The 19,225-nt window shown below is 46.3% G+C and overlaps 2 protein-coding genes across 11 annotated transcripts in view; one reads left to right on the forward strand and one right to left on the reverse strand.

Annotated features, from left to right (window-relative positions):
* Positions 1 to 19,225, forward strand: part of ARSG (arylsulfatase G) — a 146,506-nt gene that overhangs the window by 91,607 nt on the left and 35,674 nt on the right. For 4 of the 10 annotated variants that reach the window (XM_036899813.2, XM_036899817.2, XM_036899818.2 and 1 more), the window contains 3 exons: positions 4,288 to 4,408; positions 8,775 to 8,865; positions 15,551 to 16,510. In XM_036899813.2, coding sequence (XP_036755708.1) covers positions 4,288 to 4,408; positions 8,775 to 8,865; positions 15,551 to 15,825 — 487 coding nt within the window. In that variant the 3' untranslated portion in view covers positions 15,826 to 16,510. Of the gene's footprint in view, positions 1 to 4,287; positions 4,409 to 8,774; positions 8,866 to 15,550; positions 16,513 to 19,225 lie in introns of those variants that run through there. The other 6 variants (XM_036899811.2, XM_036899812.2, XM_036899825.2 and 3 more) reach the window with 5 other exon arrangements.
* The window catches only part of WIPI1 (WD repeat domain, phosphoinositide interacting 1), a 30,770-nt gene continuing 28,082 nt past the window's right edge, over positions 16,538 to 19,225 (reverse strand). The window contains exon 13 of the mRNA XM_036899827.2: positions 16,538 to 17,069. Within this exon, the coding sequence (XP_036755722.1) occupies positions 17,022 to 17,069 (48 nt within the window). The 3' untranslated portion in view covers positions 16,538 to 17,021. The remainder of the gene's footprint in view (positions 17,070 to 19,225) is intronic.

A 19,225-nucleotide genomic window follows, 5' to 3' on the forward strand; every position in this document is an offset into this window, starting at 1 on the left:
GCCCTGAGGAATTATGGGATAGAAGTACTCACATGAATACAGGAAAGTAAAGGGTGTGTCGGTCGGGGCTGGGGAGATGGGGTCCACACTAATTCATTGGTTCCCTTTCAGAGATAAGCAACATGAAATTCCGGGGTGCATCCAGGTGATGGACTAAGATCAAAGACAGGTCTTACACGTGCCTGGAGTCCAAAGCCCAGAAGGGGAGGGGAATTCATTTATGCAACCAGTATTTATTGTTGTGTCTGATTATGGCTCCAGCGTTGCACTAGGGACTGGGGATGTAATAAGGAGCAAATGAGACAGACAGCTCGCGATGGTTAGGAGCTAACTTACCCCCAGGAGGGCAAGGCTTTGGTAGCATGTGCAAAGGGCCTGGTGGCTTGAACCTAAAGCTCTAATGCAGGATATGTCAGCCTCAGCACTGTGGACATCTTGGGCCCATCAGCCCCTGTTGTGGGGGCTGTCCCATGTCGTACGGTGTTGAGCTGCATTCCTGGCAGCTACCCAGTAGGTGCCAGCAGCTCCCCCTCCCAACCGTGACAAGCGCTGTGTCTCCAGGCAGAACCGAATGTCCCCTGGGAGCATGTCCTCGTGCTGGTGGAGAACCACTGCTTCAGTGTGATTGCTCTTAGCCACATACAAAAAGCTGAAGGGTCTGCTCTGCCTTTGAGCTGGGAGACCCCCATCTCTGTTCAGGACAGAGAACCTCTCTTTTGGAGATTGCTGGGGCAAGTACACGGGAACCGGGTGTTTTGAAGGACTTGAAACAATCTCATTTGAAAAACGGCTGTTCTAGAAGTGCTTTGCAGCCACAGGAGTGGATAATCCCCTGGGTACCTCGGTGCCTTCTTCAGATATCTGAATGGCACTCAGTAGTGTGGAAGGGGGTTCAGCTGCTTAGGACTGTCTCAGGGCACAGAACCAAGTCCTGGAAGGTGGGACTGTGGGAGATGCTGTTCGTGTCTGTCTTCTGGGGTTTAGGCGTCCCCAATGGGCAAGGCCTAGCCATATGTCCTCTCCAAAATACTCCCCTCTCTGCCATATCTGGCAGTGGGTGGCAGTGGGTGAGCCAGCAGGGTGGTATCAACCCCACTCCTAGCCAAGCCCTTGCTCTGTGACCACATGCTTTACTGCTGGCCAGGACCCTGTGGGACCCCTGTGCTCCCTGAGAACAGTGCTCCTGGGCCCTGCTGGCCTCTGAGAGGGACCTGAGGCAGGGTCTGGGGAAGCTGGGGCCTCTCAAACCTCTGCAGTAGGGCTTCAGCCAGGAAGGGGTGGGTACCTAGCTTTTCCCAGGGTTCACAGAGGGAATTACAACGCAGGAAGGAACTTAAAACTGAGCGCTAAAAAGAGCCTCTCTGCGCACGTCCTGGGGACAGGCCCCCCCCACCACGTAGTCTGGGGCAGTGCTTCTTTCCCTTCCTTCACCTCGGGTGGCAAAACCCTCCCGGTCTGTCCGCACCCACGGGCCTCCCAGTCCTTCCCGGGGCAGCTTCTCACTTCCCATCTTCAGAGCACATCCTTCTTTCCCAGACACAGTGTCCCAGCTTCTAGGCAACACTTCCTTTTCCATCCCCTGCCTTTGTCCTCCCCACCCCAGGACAGTGCAGCCTGGCACCTCGATGCCCACGTATCCCAAGGTCCTGGCCATTCTGCTTGACGCGAGCCCCTTGCACCTCCCCATCCGCCCACCACCTCCTGGTCCCCACACCCAGGGGCCTCGGGCAACTCCTTGGATAACAGCACAAATATACACATTTCCATGCACAGCCTTTAGCACCTGGGGCTGGCTGAAACCATACTCAGGAAAAGAAAATATTTGCACACGTCTGCAACTGTGTCCCCTTGCCTACTCTGAGGACAGCTTTTTATGTCATTTTATGCAGGGAAACCTCAGCCTTTTCTTCCACCAGTGGGCTCTTGGCTGCCTTTCTCATAATCAAAAGACCCAGTGAAGTGGGGTTTCCTTCCTCTAGAAGTCAAGGCCGACTTGCCCATCAGGCTAGGGAGGCACAGTGCCAGGCCCCATGAGACTTTTAGGGGCACATGAAAATTTTATTTTCTTTTACAACCAGAAGAAAAAAAACCTTTTAGGTTGAAGGAAATGGTTTAATGTATACTGCTTATATATTCATCTTTGTGTCAACAATTGTGAAATGTAGTTTCTAGCATCTTCTGTGAAAGCCGAGGGAGCCGGGCCCCACGGGAGTCAGCACGCAGCCCAGAAAGCCTTCCTCTAGGGGTCGTCATGAACCGCAGACACCTGCACATGGAGGGCTTGGGGGTTTTGGTCTCTTTTCCAAGGTTTCAAAGACTCCCAGGACCAATTTCATAGGTGGGGTTTGAGGTTTGGAGCAGCTGGGGTCCTTTGGAGGACTGATGCTTTCTCCCGGCTCACAGCTCGGCTGGGGGCCTGGCCCTGGGGTGGCACTGGGGCTCGTGTGCGGAGGAGGGTCTCACCCCTCCAGGGCTGATGCTGGGACCTTGGCTTCCTCCGTTACACAAGGAAGGACTTTTTGGCAGCCTGGGCTTGGCGATCAGTACTGGGCTGGCAAGTCATGGGAGGTGTTGATGCTCTTCTCGTGGACCAGAGGTTTTCTTTGTGCTCTAAGTGGACTAGGCCCCTCTGAGGTTCCTGCCAAATTCTGAGACACCAGGGTTCCACGAACATTAAAACGACTGCTGTACATGTATATATATATATATATAGGATGCTAAGCCTCATGGTAGAGGGGTAAAAGCTAAGATGGGAAAAGAAAGTATACCACACATTCCAAACTCAGAGGCGGATCCCGTTTTGCTTGCTCACTGTTCTGGCCCATCTGCGGTGTCTATCTCTCCTCGGGGCGCCGTGTAGAAAAGGCTCCCACAAACCAGCAGCTGTGCCTGCCACTGCCTTGTCCACCGCACTGCAGTCTGGGCTGCCTGAGCCGCAGCAGAAGCCCTGGCCTCTGGAAGGTGTCTGGGCTGTGTGCTCTGCAAGTGCTTGCTTCATGCTCCTCGGCTTTGCACCAGTGAGGGATGCCAGCAACCGGGGCGCATATCTCAAGAGAGAAGCCACCAGCTATGCAAGCTGTGAAAGCTAAAGGCAAACCAGAAATGCTCTGTATTGTAGTCAAAGGAGAGGTCCCATCAGGGGTTGTTGGCACCGCCACGCGGTGGGTCCCTCTTGCAGCCCCTCTTGGAGGGTGGAGACTCCCCTCTGCAAACCTCAGGGTGGGGAAATGGGAGGCGTGGCCCCAGAGGCCTTCTTGCACCTCAAATTCGTTGCTGTGCCTGGCCCCAGGAGAACCGGGGGCCTCTTGCCGAGGAAAGCAGGCCCCACCTTGGCCCTCCACGTCAAGCTCCATCAAGTCCCACAGGCCCCCTGTTGGCTTGGCCCTCAGATAAACAGCTGTTGAAAGGGCAGCCCATCTGTTCATGTGGAAAAGTGTTTTTCTGACATGAGCACAGCAGGCTGGAGGGAGATCTGCCCTATAGTAGAAAAAATTTGTACCACATGATTTAAAAAAGTATCATAACAAAATCCAGCAAAATGTTAACAATGGCCGCTTTGGGGATACAGACTGTTTATGTGTTGTTCTCTCTTATATTTTTGGATGTTCTGTTCTTGGTCTACCCTAAGCATTTACTATTTTGTAATGGGAAAAAAGAGCTAAAATCAAGGGGGAGGAAAGTTTCCCATATGCTGGCGTTCTAAACAAAGTCTAAGCATTTGTGACGCAGAGACTCAGGGAAAGAAAATGACGTGGATATTCTTTTGCAAACACCTGTTCCATACCGTTTGCTCTCAGTGAATGGCTGAGGCCTACTGGGCAGCAGGTAGAACTCCTTAGTCCTTCCATAGGCTTGGAGGGGTGCGCTGCAAACGTCCAGTGAGCACTTTCCTAGGGCCAGCCTTTCTTATCCATTCCCTGCTTGTGTGTCTCAAACACATAACCACCCGGTGAGGTGGGCACTGTTGTTATCATGCCCGTTTTAAAGAATTGGAAAGGTGAGGCACTGTGAAGCTACATCGGGGTGGCCCTGGGATTTGAGCCCAGGTAAAACCTAGGCGATCACCTGGGTGCTGAACTACCACGCCATTCCTCTTCTCATAGGAGCACAAATCCAGGTGGAAGTTTAAGGAAGGACGGGCAGGAAGAGGAGGAGGAGGGCCGTGCAGGAGGCTCTCAGTGCTGTTCTGGGCTGGTTCAGGTGGAGGGCGGGCGGGTCTTGAGCGCAGCGTGGCCAGGGGGAGAGCCTGAGACTAGTAGCGACCAACGTGTCTTGTCCTTCCTGCAGTGTGCTGGACATCTTCCCCACGGTGGTGGCCCTGGCCGGGGCCGGCCTGCCCCGAGGCCGGCACTTCGACGGTCTGGATGTCTCTGAAGTGCTCTTTGGCCGGTCTCAGACTGGGCACAGGGTAAGTGGAGGAGGTGTGTGACCCCCAGGCTCTGCGGGAGCTTGGCCCGCTGCTTGTCATCCAGAGCTGCCTTTGTACACACAGAACCATCCTCAGTGAGTGGCCACTCCAGACTCAGTTTAAGAAACCCCATGGGGTGACCCCTGTGAGATGAACCTTTCTTTCTGCTCCCCTCACTCCTTCCTCTATAATCAAGCCAGTTTGTCAGTCCACATTTATATTTAACAATTTGGCTTAGGGCGGGTGTACCTGGGTGCTTTTCTCCTATAGCATGTGATTTTTTTTCCCCAACTACTGAATTTTCCGACACAGAGGTATCCAGCACCGTTTTGTTGGAGGAGATGGCTGACTAATGCCTGTGACTGCCCTATTGTGGGGCTTCCCCATTAGAATAGGAGCTTCCTAAGGGTGAGGATCCCACTTCAGAATTCTCAGGGCACCTAATATAGTGCCTGGCACCCAGCCAGAATGCAATAAATGCAAATTGGATGAATGAATGAACAAATGAATGAATGGAACTCCCCTTGGACGGCAGGGCCAGCAAGGCCTTCATGCCCCTGACATTTCCCTGGATCCTGGAGGGCCTAGCGCACAGCTCCGCAGCCCCAACACTGGCTTTGGGCTTCTGCTTCCCAGCATCCCAGCATCCCCTCTTCATGTGCTCTGAGTACTCAGTGGCAGCAACAGCCAGTAAGTGTCAGGCCTGATGGCTTTTTCTTGTCATTTCCATGTGTTTTCCTTTTGCTGAAAGGAAAAGGAAGAGGAAGTGGGTGGAGGGAACCCTGAGCCCTCTTTGTAAGGCCTGGTGAGGACACAACTTCTCAGTTACGGACCCACACATCAAAGGGTCTATTTATGTCTTTACCGAGGGTCACATGGAAGTGACTCAAATGATGCTCAAATGTACTGTGGCAGCTGCTAGAGCTGCCCTTCCCCTCAACTGGCCCCAGTGAGCCAGCACCAGGGCCTGTGTGGGCCATCAGCACTTCTGGGAACATTCATGCAGGTTCTGGGGGCTGTCAGAGAATGCCTGGAATGTCATCCGAAGAAGTCTTGCTTCTCCCTGGGATATCTGACTTTCTAGAGCCTTCTAGGCTGAGCCCTACTCCCAAACAGCAGTGAAGCAGGAAGATGGCTTCCGCCTTTAGCCTGGAAATTTGCAGTATGTGACCCTGCTGGCTTATGGAAGACGTCAGTGGAGAGGTGCTCCTGAGTATTTATTACCATGGCTACTAATAGAATAATTGGGGTCACCAGGAAGTGCTTCAAGAACTGTGGTCTCCCTGACATGTCAGCCTGCCTGGGGAAGTCAGCTCCTTCACGCGCTAACTTCCGTTCTCAGATGGGGAGGGCTTGTCTCTCAGCTCACAGAGGCCCCATGCTGGGGCCTTAACAGTTCCTCGTCTGTGTCCAATGGGGTTGGGCACAGGGGCCAGGTGGGGGGACCAGAAACAAGCCACAGCACCGTTTGGGGTTTTAGTGGGGACATTTGGTGTGTGGTGATGCAGCTGGAGTCGGGCTGATTTGCTCCTTAACCGCACCCCTTGGCCCAGAAGCTGCTGATGGTGTCTTCCTTAGTAAAAGCACGTGCTGGCAGGCACTTGGGGGCCACGCCCAGCCTCCCAGAGCACTTGATTCCTGCAATGTCAGTGAAGATGCTTGAAATAAAATATTTTGCAGTTTGAGAGCAGTATAGGTAGTTTTATTGGCCCTGAATTTGACCTTGATCTTTTCTGGAAGATCACTACAAAGACTAGAGTAAAATTGTCTTGAGTCGCTGAAGGGAAGCCAGGAGGTAAAAATATGGGTGACTGTATAGATACACATACATATACATATATGTGTACCTACACATGCCTGCATGTACACTCATGCATTTTTTTAATAAACATGATTTAATTGGTGTTCACAATTAGATATGTCCTGGGCTTACAAGGATTCTAATATGGGTTGGTTTAGAAAACCATTCCTGTTTCAAAAACTCACGGTGACTCCTACTTGGTCATTGTAAAACAATATGCAAATATGTCTCAGCAAGTGGGTTCTTCCCTATTTTGAAGATGTAGTGACTGAAAATTGAATTGTGGAAGCAACCTAGAGCCACATACCCTCTGGTAACCTCCCTGGGCTCTATGTTGAGAGGTTTAAAGGCAGATGATGAGCTCTCCATTTTCCCACTGCCCATCTCCTTGATAGCTGGGGACATCAAGTCCTTGAAGTTCAAAACTGACAGCTGTGCTGGGCCTTCTGCTTCTGATCTTGACAGGTCGACATCTGCCCTGAGGGAACCACAAGGGGGGAGTTGGGAGCTGGGAAGGGGAAGGTGCACAGCCCTGCATCAGTGTCCCACTGTATGTTTGCCTGATTCCTCGGTGGGAGCTGGAGTGGTGAGGTCCCCACCCATCAAGTCACTTCTCAGCCCCAGGTTGCTCTGACCCTGTCCAAAAATTGTCCACAAAGGGAAGGCTTCTTTAATGGCTCTGCACTTGTCCTGCCCGAACCAGTCTGGGGCTGCTGGGGGCCCTAAATGCTTGGCGCACCCCTGGAGGCCATACCCGGAGGAAGCAGAAGCTGGGTTTTAGTTGTGTCACTTCTCTTAGGGAGGCCCCTAGTGGCGAAAGAGGCCACCTGGAGTGGTGGCAACAGCCGACCGCTTTGAGGAACTGCTGTGTACCCGCCACGGAGGGGCTTTGAAAGCGATGCTACAGAAGCTCCAGCCCCCAGGGCCCGAGGTAAGGAGATGCTAGCCGGCTTAAAAAATAAAATAAAACCAAGCAAACAGGTGAGAAAAGCAATCAAAAAGGCGCAACATGTTGGCTGAAGATAAAGTTATCTTGGAAATTTGGACCGGGTGTCCTCTGGAGAGGAAATGTCTTCAGTTGTGATTCATGTGTAAATTTGCCAACCTCCTTCCTACGTCAATATAAACAAGAACGCCATAATCAGTCTGCTCAAAGGAAGGAAAAAGAGCATATACGAGTTCCCCCAAATCCATCCACATTTCTGAGAGTGAGCCATCCCGAAGCTTTGCCGCCTCTCGGATTTTGGAAGTTGCCTCTGACAATACCACGTGAATGTCCTGAACGAGGCAGCCACCCTTAATGGTGTTTCGGTTCCTGATTCTCAAATACCAATAGTTTGAACCAGCGGACCTTGACTCCCATCTTCTGGATATCGGAGCGCATCAGAGATACGTTGACAATAGGGTTTCCAAGTCTCCCACTTCCTGCCTTCCCCAGAAGGAAACAAAACAGCCTCCTGCGGCGAGAGCTTGGCTTCCTGCGGAGCTGGAAGAAGTGAGGGTTTTGAGTTACGACTTCTTTTCCTGTTTGGAAGGAGCCTGCTGTCATCACGCTGGCTGGGGAGCTTGTAGGGCTGTCACGAGAGCACAGAGCACGGAAGCAGCAGGTGTGGGCGGAGCCCCGCCCTGGGCGGCATCCTCTCAGAGCCGGGAAACTTGGGGGGACAGCTGTTCGCGGCTCCAACAGATGTTTCTCATTTTTTTTTTTTAGCCCCATGGAAACTTTGAATCACGTAAGCGCCTTCCAGTGATATATATCGGTCATGATTCATACCAGCGTAGTCTCACACTTCCACCCAAAACCACCCACCTCCAAGGGCATTGGTTACTTCTTTCCTACCAAAATCCTGCCCTTGGGGGTCCTGCATTAGGTGTTTCCGTTCCGTAGGGTGATGCCTTCATCTGTGACCTGACAGAGGAAGGATTTTCTCAGCCTGAGTGGAGTAGGACTGAGTTAGGTGAGGATCTCTGTGTTCAGAGGTCAGGCTGCGTTCAGTTCCTCCACTGAGCTGTCCTCAAGATGCCGTCTTACACTTGCTTGAGTGAGAGTTAGAAAATCGACTGGGTGCTGGAGAAGCCGTTTTTCAAAGCCATCTGAGGCTCATCTGTGTCAGAATCCCTGGGAATGTTTGTAAAACATACAGATTCCCAGGCCCCTTTTCTCCAGGGGTCGGGCCCAGGCAGGGCCCTGGCCTCCCAGGCCTGTGACCTGAGCCCAACCCTGTGCTTCGTTTGGAGAGCATGTGCTGTAGCCGTCGTGAAATTATTTCCAGAAAGCGTTTCTCTCATTCTCATTTTGCGCTGGGCCCTGCAAATTGTCTAGCTGGTACTGGGCCTAGGAATCCGACTGGAGCTGAAACCCATTCCTGTTAATTAACCAGTGGAATAGCTATTCGTGGAGGCTCCGGGGAGTTGGCCAGTGTCTGCCCTTGTTTGGGGTCTGAATAGGGATGGAGGGCAGAGACAGTCGGGGTGGTGGGGAGGGGGACCAGACGAAGAAAATGATGCTTTATAAGGAGCATCGAGTGTGGTTTCCTCATTAGTAAACCTGCCACCCTTTCTTAGGTACTGTTTCACCCCAATAGCGGGGCAGCGGGAGAGTATGGAGCTCTTCAGACAGTCCGTCTGCAGCGTTACAAGGCCTTCTACATCACCGGTGAGTCAGTGAGGTGCCTCCCACAGGCACACCTGGCCTCTGCCCCTCCTGGGCTCTCACTCAACCCTCCAAGAATGAGTGTGGGCTGCCCTCCTCAGCTCTCAGCACCTCTCATGGTGCACCCCAAAACCCAGGCCTGCCAGAAGGGTCCAGCACAAGCCCTCTGCACCCACAAATAATGCAAACGAGGTCTTTCTCCTGTTCACTCGATTCCCAGCAAGCTCAACCCTAGTTCAGCACATCTATATGGTTCCTTTTCACATGAAGAACCTTTCATTCCATTGTTTAAATGTTAGTTCAGCTGAACATGAAATGGAAGCTTAGAGGTATTTTAAAGTGTAATTTACTTGACACCAGCCTGTTTCAGAAAATAGACTTGAGAGGTCTGTTAAAGCACACCGACGAAGTCTCTCCTCTTCTTGGTTCACTCGGTGACCGTTGTACTTGTGTATTTCAGAAATATGTTACTGGACCAGGATGGTTCTTGAAATCTTTCAATTGGCTTTTTGCTGCCCACTGAATTCAGATGCCCTCGGTCGCGGGCCCCTCTGCTTTTCTAGCCTTTGTTCTCCAAGAACAACGGCTCTCTTCCTTAGCCTTCGTATATTAAAATCCCTCCTAGTTTTTAAGGCCTTGAATCAAATTCCACCTCCATCATAAAACTCCCTCTCATTCTCTCGGCTGGGTAGGACTTGAACTCTGATATTTATCACACTTTGCCATGATGCCAGTCATATAGGTTCATGTGCATTTTCTTTACCGGTTTTGAGTCTCTACATGTAAGAGTTCTGTAAGCTCTGATCTTTGTTCCTCTGAAGTGCCTAGAACAATATTGTCCACCTAGCAGGAACTCTAACCTTCTTTTAATGAATGAAATAACAAAAGAGAAAAAGAAAAACAAAACAAAATCTGGGACCTCACGCGGATTCCAATTTGATTGGGTTATTTACTGTTCGAGCTTGCCAAAGAATTATAAAGAACAAAAATTATTTTTCCCTGAGTGTACATAAGTGATCCTGAAGAAAATGTGGCATAAGAACAAAACAAGTTCTTTGAGTTCACAACTTGAGGGATATTAAATATGCCAGAAGAATCTTTGGATTCTCCAAAACCTAAAATGCAAAGCAGTCAGATATTTGTTCTGCTTTCAGATGGAGTTTCTCGAGTACGGTCCTTACTTGACATGGTAGACGAGGTATGGTTTGTCCAGACTGAGTTAATTTGAGAATTCATAACCCTGCCAGAAAGCCCTTGGCATCACAATATTGGAATCATACATATTACCGTGAAGTAACAGGACCATTTCAAATCATCAGAGGCAGACAGGAATTATGATTAAGCAGGGAGGTCTGCCCTTCTGGGACTTACCAAACTCCCAGGAGAGGTATAGGATGAGGAGGACCGAGCTCTCAACAGACAGGGTAAAAACTGTGAATAGGACGAAAGACAGACATGCTCTGATTCCTCCCAACCCTTTGGAAATCTGCATCCTACTTATTTAAAACTGCTCTTGGATACCTAGATGAATTGACATCTATTGCATTTACATTAGAGAAAGATGTATCCTTCTGCACTAAGGACGTGATTTTATGGTTGTAATAGGTGTGGCCTTAAAAGGCAACAGGTCTGTTTTTGTGTGTGGCCTAGGATTAAGGTATCTTACTGTTTTTCTGTTTTTGTTTTTTTTTTAAGTGACTAAGGCAAATTTTACATACAGTAAAAGACACAGATCCAAACTGTACAATTTGATGAGTTTTTATAAATGTATATACCTGCATAAGTACTCTCTTACGGCTGTGAATTACAGACTGATTTTCAAATGTTAAGTCAACTTCATGTTCCTAGATAAATCCCACTTAGTTGTGATGTATTATTCTTTCTATATATTGCTAGATTTAATTTGCCAAGGTTTTGTCTGTAAATTTCCTTCTTGTAATGTCTGTTTCAGGGTTTGGCATCAGAGTTTTGCTGACCTTGTAATATAAACTGGGAAGTGTTCCCTTCTCTGTTTTCTGGAAGGGCCTGTGTAAGACTGATATTACTTCTTTCATGTTTGATTGAATTCACCTGGGAAACTATTTGGGCCTGGAGCTTTCTTGATGGAAAAGTTCTTGGTTATAAATTTAATTTAATAGGTATAACACTATTCAGACTTTTTATTTCTCCTTGTATCAGCACTGGTAAGTTGTTTTTTAAAAATAATTTGTCCATTTCATCTGATCAGTCAGATTTATTGGCACAAAATTGTCTATAACATTCCCTCTTTATCCTTTTAATTAACCTTTTTAACAAACGAACTTTGGCTTTGCTAATTTCCATATTGTTTTCTATGTCGTGATTTTTGCTTTGACTTCTATTATTTATTTCTTTACTTATTTTCAACTTAATTTCCTCTCTTTATTCTAGTTTCCTAAAGTGGACATTCAGATAATTAATTTAACTTTTCTTATATTCAAATAGAAGCGTTTATAGCTACAACTTCCGCTTTAAACACTGCTTTATTTGCACCTCACAAATTCTGTTTTCATTATCATTAATTGAAAATATTTTCTAATTTCCCTTCTAATTTCTTCTTTGACCCACAGGTGATTTAGACTGTAAAATAGCTATCTTATCTTTGTAATTTCTAATTTAACTTTATTATGGTCAGAAAATAAGCTCCGGAAGTTTTCAATCTTTTGACATTTCCTGAGACTTTTATGGTTTTGCATATGGACTATCTTGGTGAACATACCACGTGGAATGAAACAGGTGTGTATTCTGCAGTTCTATGTACAATGTTCCATAAATGTCAGTTAGATGGAGGTGGTTGATAGTTTTTAAATCATCTATATTCTTCCTTTTTGTCTAGTTCTATCAATTATTGTGAGAAGGGTATTAAAAATCTCCATTTAGAATGAGATTGTCTGTACTTCCCTTTAGTTTTGTCTTCCTTAAAATTGACTATCTTTATGAAATGTCCCATGTTATCTTGAAGTTTATTTTGTCTGATATTAACATAGCCACTTCAATTTCTGATGCTTACCATTTTCCTCCTTTTATTTTTAACTCAACTGTTCTTATATTTAAAATGAGCCTCTTATAGGCAGCATGGAATGGAGTCTTGCTTCTTCATCCAGTTTGACAGCCTCTGCTTTTTAATTGCAGTTTTGTCCATTTGCTTTTCTACATACAAGACCATTTGATCTGCAAATAGAGGTACTTTTCCTTCGCCGTCTGGATGCCCTGTATGTCGTTCTTGCCTAATTTCTCTGGCTAGAACCTCCAGGATGGTGTTGAATAGAGGCGATGAGTGGAGTCCTTATCTTGTTCCTGATCTCAAGACGAAAGCTTTAAGTCTTTTACCACTAAGATGTTAGCTGTGGGTTTTCCATACTTTTCATTAGTGTGAGGAAGTTCCTTTCTGTTCCTGGTTTGCTGAGGGTTTTTTTGTGTTGGATTTTGTCAAATGTTTTGTCTGCATCTACTGAGATGGTCATTGTTTTAGTCCTTATTCCATTGTTCTACATTTGTATCCCTGGGGTGAATCCCACTTGGTCATGATGTATAATCCTTTTTATGTGCTGCTATGCTGAGTTCAGTTTTCTAGTGTTTGTTGAGGTTTTATTGCATTTATAATCATAGGTATATTGGTCTACAGTTTCCTTTTATTGTGATGACTTCAGTTTTAATATCAGGGTAGTACTGGCTCAGAATGAATTAGGAAGTGTTCCCTCCTCTTTGGAAAAGTTTGAGGATTGGTGTTAGTTTTTGGTAGAACTCACCAGGAAGCCATATGGTCCCAGGTTTTTTGTGGAAGATTTTTATTATTAACTCAATCTCTTTACTTGTTATAGGACTATTCAGATTTTCTAGTTCTTGAGTCGGTTTTGGTAGTTTGTGTGTTTCTAAGAATTTGTCCTTTCCATCTAGGTTTCCTAACTTGCTGGCATATATATACTCATTCATTGTATTCCCTTATAACCCTTTTTATTCCTGTAAGGATGACAGCAATGACACCTGCTTGGTGTTCTCTGAACTTCATCTGTGGTTTGGTGTCTGACATAGTTTGGGGAAAACCTCAACCATTTCATGTATTTCTTCTGTTCCTTCCTCTCTTTCTTCTCCTTCTGATTTTCCCATTATGCATTTGTTACAACATAGTTATCGCATAGTTCTTGGATATTCTGTTCTGTTTTTTTTTTCCTCAGTCTTTTTTTCTCTTTGCTTTTCAATTTTGGAGGTGTCTTTTGAGCTCCTCAAGCTCAGAGTTTCCTTTCTCAGCCATGTACAGCCAACTGACAGGCCCATCAAAGGCAGTCTTATTTTTGTTCCTGTTACAGGGTTTTTGATCACTAACACTTTAAAAAATTCTTATTAGAACTTCCATCTAAGAAGTGTCTGTCCTCCCGCCCCACCCTCCCATGGAGCTTTTAACCCTTAGATACGTCCATACTGAGCTTCCAGCAATCTGTCGATCACAGTTCAGGTTTCCCTACCAGGGCACCGGTTTCCAGAGCTGTCTGCTTGTGGGTTTCTATTCTACAACATTGTGACTCTTTGTATTCAACTGCCTCTATAGTTTGAGGGGATAGTGGTTTACCCTGTGACCTCAATTTTCTGATAGATTTAAGAACAGTTACTGATTTTTCAGTTTATTCAGCTTTTGTTAGGGTGGAGTGATAACTTCCAAGCTCCTTCCAGACCAGAAACTGAAGTTTCCTATTTAATTTTTAAGAACTGGACATTGTGAATGTGCATTGTAGAGACTCTGACTTCTGTTATTTGAAGACTTGATTTTTGTTCTCATAGACAACTAATTACTCACTACCTAACCCCCTGAAACTTGCGGAGCCTTTCTTTTTTACTTTGTTAGAACTGGCTTTCAGATTTTGTGCTTAATCTTAGGCAAATGCTTTCATCCTGGGATATGATCTTTACTCCTAGCATGAATCTTTTGGGACTTCAATGGAAGATGTGAAGTGTTTATCAAGCCTTTGTAACTTACTAGAATTCATACTCTAAACTCTATCTTCCCCGTAATGGGGAGCACAGAAATGCCTGGCAAGCTATTCAGACATCCAGCTATTGCTAGAATCTGTCTCCCTTGACCATACACAGTTCAGGGGTCAGCCAAGGATCTGAAAGGATCTGAAATTCACATATTTTGAGGCTTCCCCTCTCCAGCTCCCTCCTTCCCAGGATTTCATCTATCAGTTTTCTTCTCTTGTGGCAGCACTGAACTCTGTCCCCCGACACCTCAAGCCAGAGAGACCACAGCCTTCTCCTTGGGCTCTCACTGCTCTGTGCTGCACATTCCACGGGGTGGTGGGGACAATCTCCTGGAGAAAAACATCTTTTAAGCACAGACCCAACCCAGTGTGGCCTCCTTCATTGAACGATCAATGTCTTTTCAGTTTCTGCTTGCTTTGGTAATTTCCTAGTGGTGTCAATTTTGTGTATGTATTTTTAAATATGTTGCCTAGAATTTAGAATTGCTGCCACCGGAGGGGTAGTTCTTTGCAAGCTACTCCACTCTTCCCTTCAGTGGAAGTCTGTAACTTTTATCATTGGAGTTGGTCCCAACCTTTGCTTGACTGATTGCCAGATCTCATGCCACCAACCTTGATTGGTAACGAAGAGCCAAAGTGAACTGCAAACTCTCGGCAAAGGCAGTAACTCTTACGTTCTGCTGAACGTAGCCCGAATCTCGGTCAGAGGAGGAAAACCACTAATGGAGGGCTGCCTAAAGACTCTGTGAGATACCCATTCTTCTTACTCAGTACTTCAAATTTTATTTCTGTCCAGACTGGATGCTGCATCCTCAGGTAGTATGGCTTTGGCCCCGGTAGATTTGTTTTTACTGAATTGCATCTTGGCATTATGCTCTCATAGCGAAGGGTGTGAAGTCAAGAGCTGAACCATCTTCATCTCACAATGGTGGTTTCCCCAAGAATGTTGTTGAACATTCAATCATACAGGGTCCCCCGTAGGAGGAGCCACTGGAAACATTTCTCACACCTCAGTGCCAAAGACAGCTCTGCTTCCTGGGAGCAATTGGTAAGTTTCTATCATTAATGTTTGGCTGCTAAGAAGCTCAGAGGCAAAGCAGATGTTTAGGAATTCCTGTATTTCCAAGGGTTATCCTTTGCCTTAATTCTTTTTGCTTATGGAATATTCATTTCTGTCAGATAGTTTAACTACTTCTTGCACAGAAAAGGCAGAAACAAAAGTCATCTGCATCACGAACAGCCAGTGATGCTGCTGTCCCTGCGCACGTCTCTGTTGCTCATCTTCTGAGACTGCTTTACTAGCCATATTCTAATTCATACAAGAATCTCAGCTGCAACCCCAAGTAAAATTCCTCACCTTGCCTTTCTGCCTCATTCACCAAACTGAGTATCTTTGGAACTCAAGAAGCTGATTTTCAAAAATCTATTTACTCCCGAAGGGTAGAGATGAAAGATATTTGAGTGAGTGCTGTGCTCGCTCTGAAGGCATGTGCAAGACGTTGCAAATCGTTTTGGATAATAGAAGCATCACTGGAATGAAGCACATAGATTCTCATGGCCATTTATCAGAGAACGCACCCATTTGAATATTCAAGTCCTGGCATGCTGACTTAGTTTATAACGGACCACAGTTCTCCCCTTTCCAACAGAGGGCCTGGCTGGGTTTGATGGGGTATTTGTTGTCACCTTCCCAGGTGGAGCCACGGCCTGTGATGGGAGCATTGGGGCTGAGCAGCATCACGAGCCTCCCCTTATTTTTAATCTCGAAGATGATGTTGCAGAAGCGGTACCTCTAGAAAGAGGCAGTGCTGAATTCCAGAGTGTGCTGCCCGAAGTCAGGGAGGTGCTGGCAGACATCCTTCTGGACATCGCTGGTGACAACGTCTCCAGAGCGGATTACACTCAGGATCCCTCGGTTACTCCCTGCTGTAACCCCTACCAAACTGCCTGTCGCTGCCAAACCAACTAACAGACCGAGTTTCCCAAGAGAAGAGGTATCAGGAAATGAGACGGGACAGGTTCATATCCCAGCTTCAGTTTTACTCTCTACAGTTATGCTTTAAAGCCTCAGAATTTTGTTTTGAAGCCCCCCACTGTCCTTCCTGTGTGCCTGTTTAAGAGAACAGATGTGCCAAGCTGTAATAGAAAGCACACAGGTTTTGGGGTCAGACCAGGTTCAACTCGTTTTTCAACTTGGGCAATTATTTAACCTAACTTGCAAGATGATCTTCATGATTAAATAAGGCAATATATAACAAATGCCTGGCACATTACATGACACAGAACAGATGCTCAATGCATTTTCATTTCCTTTTCATGTACTCAGATTTGCTGGTCATTTAGCACCAATTCATTCCACTGGTATCTAGAGCAGTGCTTCTCTGTCTTTAATATGCATACAGATCACCTGGGATCTTGTGAAAAGTGCAGATTCTGACTCAGTCGGTGTGGGGTGGGACCTGAGACCCTCCATTTTTAGGCAGTCCTGGGGGATGCCTCGTGTAGCATAGATGTTGACTAGACAAAGTTAGATCCATTTCCAGGCCTCAGAGCAGAAGAGCCCACAGATAAGCCCATGACCCTACCTGCCTCGTCACTCCCTTTTGAAGATCAAATGACTATATTTCAAAGGTTTTACGAGTTCTTCCTGGAAATAAAATAAAAATTTAAAACCTCAAAAATGCATTGCTATGATTTTATTATTAGTGTCCTAACTGGGACTCAAAGGTAATAAATGATTTATTCCAATCACAGCAAAAATACTTTGCCTGGCTTAAAATAGTCTCTCTCTAGATGTATGTAATATACAAGAAATACAATTCAAAGAAGTTTTCCTATAAGTACATTTTTACACAGCATACATTTAAAAAGGATGCCCTTTTTAATATAAAATTCCGGTTATAGACCAATATGGTTAGTTAGTATTGACACTATGGCTGTGACAGGCTGTAAATAGCAGGAGGTGGACAGTGCCTCCCATACCCACTGGTGGCCAGGGCTGAGAGCTCGCTGAGCAGTGAACCATGTCCTGTGGCTTAAGCAGGCAGCACCCGGGGGTCCTGCCCCACTTTCCGCAGACACAATCGCACTCCATTCTTCCACCTTCCTTGTTCTCTCCAAAACCACCTGATAGGGGGTGTCCTGATTTCTGAGGTGCGCTTCTCATCAGGACTGCTTCGTTTTGCCCTTCTGACTTCCACGGCACAAGATTATCTACCAAAATCAAAACAGAATGGCCTTACTCTTTCCAGGAAGACGCTGTTAGGCAGGCTGCATTATCAACAGATCTGGGCCCATGCAGGGTCAGTGGCGCGGCTGGGCACTGCAGAGTGTTTGCACCTGTCCACAGATTGACTCTCACCCATGGCTGCAGAAAACTCACCCATCTTATTTAGCTCTGCACGAGTAGGGCACGGTTTCAGAAAATACAGATTATATATAAAATATATATGTGCATGTATATCTGTATGTACATGTGTTTTTTAAAAAGGCTTATTTTGTAAACACAGACTGCTACATCACTATTAAAAAGTCAGTAAATACCCTTGACCCCAGTTCCCTTACTCTTACTCACAAGACTAGTATCAGAAAATAATCAGACTTGTAAAGGTTGGTTTGTTACTGAAACAAAAGCTGCCCACCCTCCTGAATATAGCATCTCTCTAAGGTACCAGAAATGATCAGTTCTCTTTTCTTTTCATTTTTCATGGAGCAAAGTAAATCCCAAGGATATAAGAGTGATCAAGTACAGGGACATGCCAATATATTTTTTAAAAAGACCATTACTGCTGACCCACGTTCTTAAAACAAAGGCCCAGGGTGCCCCTTATGAGATTATCCAGGTTAAGGCCATGTTCATAACTATAAGCAGTGATTTTAACCAAGCCAAGACTCCAAGATCCTTTTGCAATCTTGGAAGTTTCTGATGATTCCAGTGGGTTGAGATGTAAATTCTGGACAAATATTGGTAATAGGCACAACAATTCAGAATAAAGGCAGAGAGAGGAAATGGTCTAACATCTCCAGCTGAATGTTACTGCCAAGAAGGGCACGACTGAGATGGTCTGTGCTGAGAGAACATCGCACAGCGCTCTCACCTCTGTCTGACCCTTGTGCAGCGGCCTGGAGAAGCCTGCCGATGCCAACACAGTAACTCTGCAGGAGCCGGGCCCTCCCTCATGTCTACCTGCAGGCAACGTCAGTGACTGGCAGAAAGCCTTTCTTGTGTATGCATAAAAATGTCTGATGCAATCTGAACCAATGTTCACTCATTTGGTCCTTAAGAGGGAGACAGGACAATTGGCTTGTATGCAGCTTCCTGGCAGGGTGTGGCCAAATAGGCATCTTGACAAGTCTTAGCACTAGAACTTAAGGAGCGTCTTAAAATTTTTTTTTTTTTACTCCAAACAAATGACCTACACAGTGTACCTGTTGTTAAATACAGGTTTTCTTGGGCAAGGGAATACCTCCTGAATGCCAGTATCTGAAGTATCCCAATTCTGCAAATATAAGAGGTTGTGGGGTTTACTCAGATTACAGTTAAGAATCTAATTAATAATCAAATAATCTTTTATAGCAGTTATGGACTTTTACCAAAATTACTGAAATGGAACCTCAAGAGCGAATGCTGTAAACCTCACCAGAGTAGGACGGTCACATTTCTCCTCACTGCGTCTGACTTGCCCTGATCCCTGGAAGATGCCACTTCAGACAAAATAACCACCAACTTTTGGGGAACAGAAAAACTCCCTTTGTGGCTAGCTGGGGCATGAGAACCCAGAGGCAAAACAACTGGTTTATTGCGAGGCAGCAAGCCAACAGATGTTTTAAGATTTATAATCAGTATTTTTGAGAACCACTGCTCTCCACCCCTAAAGTAGAAACTTGTTGGCATTGTATTTGGCAATCTGCTTACTGAAAGCCAGAAATGTAAATCTCAAACTGCAATCTATAGAGCTTTTATGGGAAGTCAAACACAGCCCTCCAGTCATGCACAAAGGGCCCTGCAAGAGCTTTTTTTTTACAGCTAGCTTGGCTTACCAGATAGTCCTGTGGATCTATGCAAGAAAGAAGCCAGACCTGCATGCCACCCTTTTTCAAATGGAATCTCAACTGACACCAAATAGCAATCAGGAGAAAGCACATGACATCTCAGGGGTGCTGAAGCGATGCCCAAATGGCTACTTCTCTCTGGCGTCTGGAGGGCCACTCAGCTGACTCTCCAAGTCTTGGCTGAACACTGCTTCCATCTTTAAATGAGTTCAAGTCGACTCTCTGGGCTGTTCTCTAACTGAAGCTCAAAGAGGGGTTTATATGTTGTGCTACATGGAAGCTTGAAAAATCAGGAGCTAAGGAGTCCCTGGCAGCCT

Source organism: Manis pentadactyla, chromosome 4 (genome assembly GCF_030020395.1).
Source record: "Manis pentadactyla isolate mManPen7 chromosome 4, mManPen7.hap1, whole genome shotgun sequence".
In the NCBI taxonomy this organism is placed as follows: Eukaryota; Metazoa; Chordata; class Mammalia; order Pholidota; family Manidae; genus Manis; species Manis pentadactyla.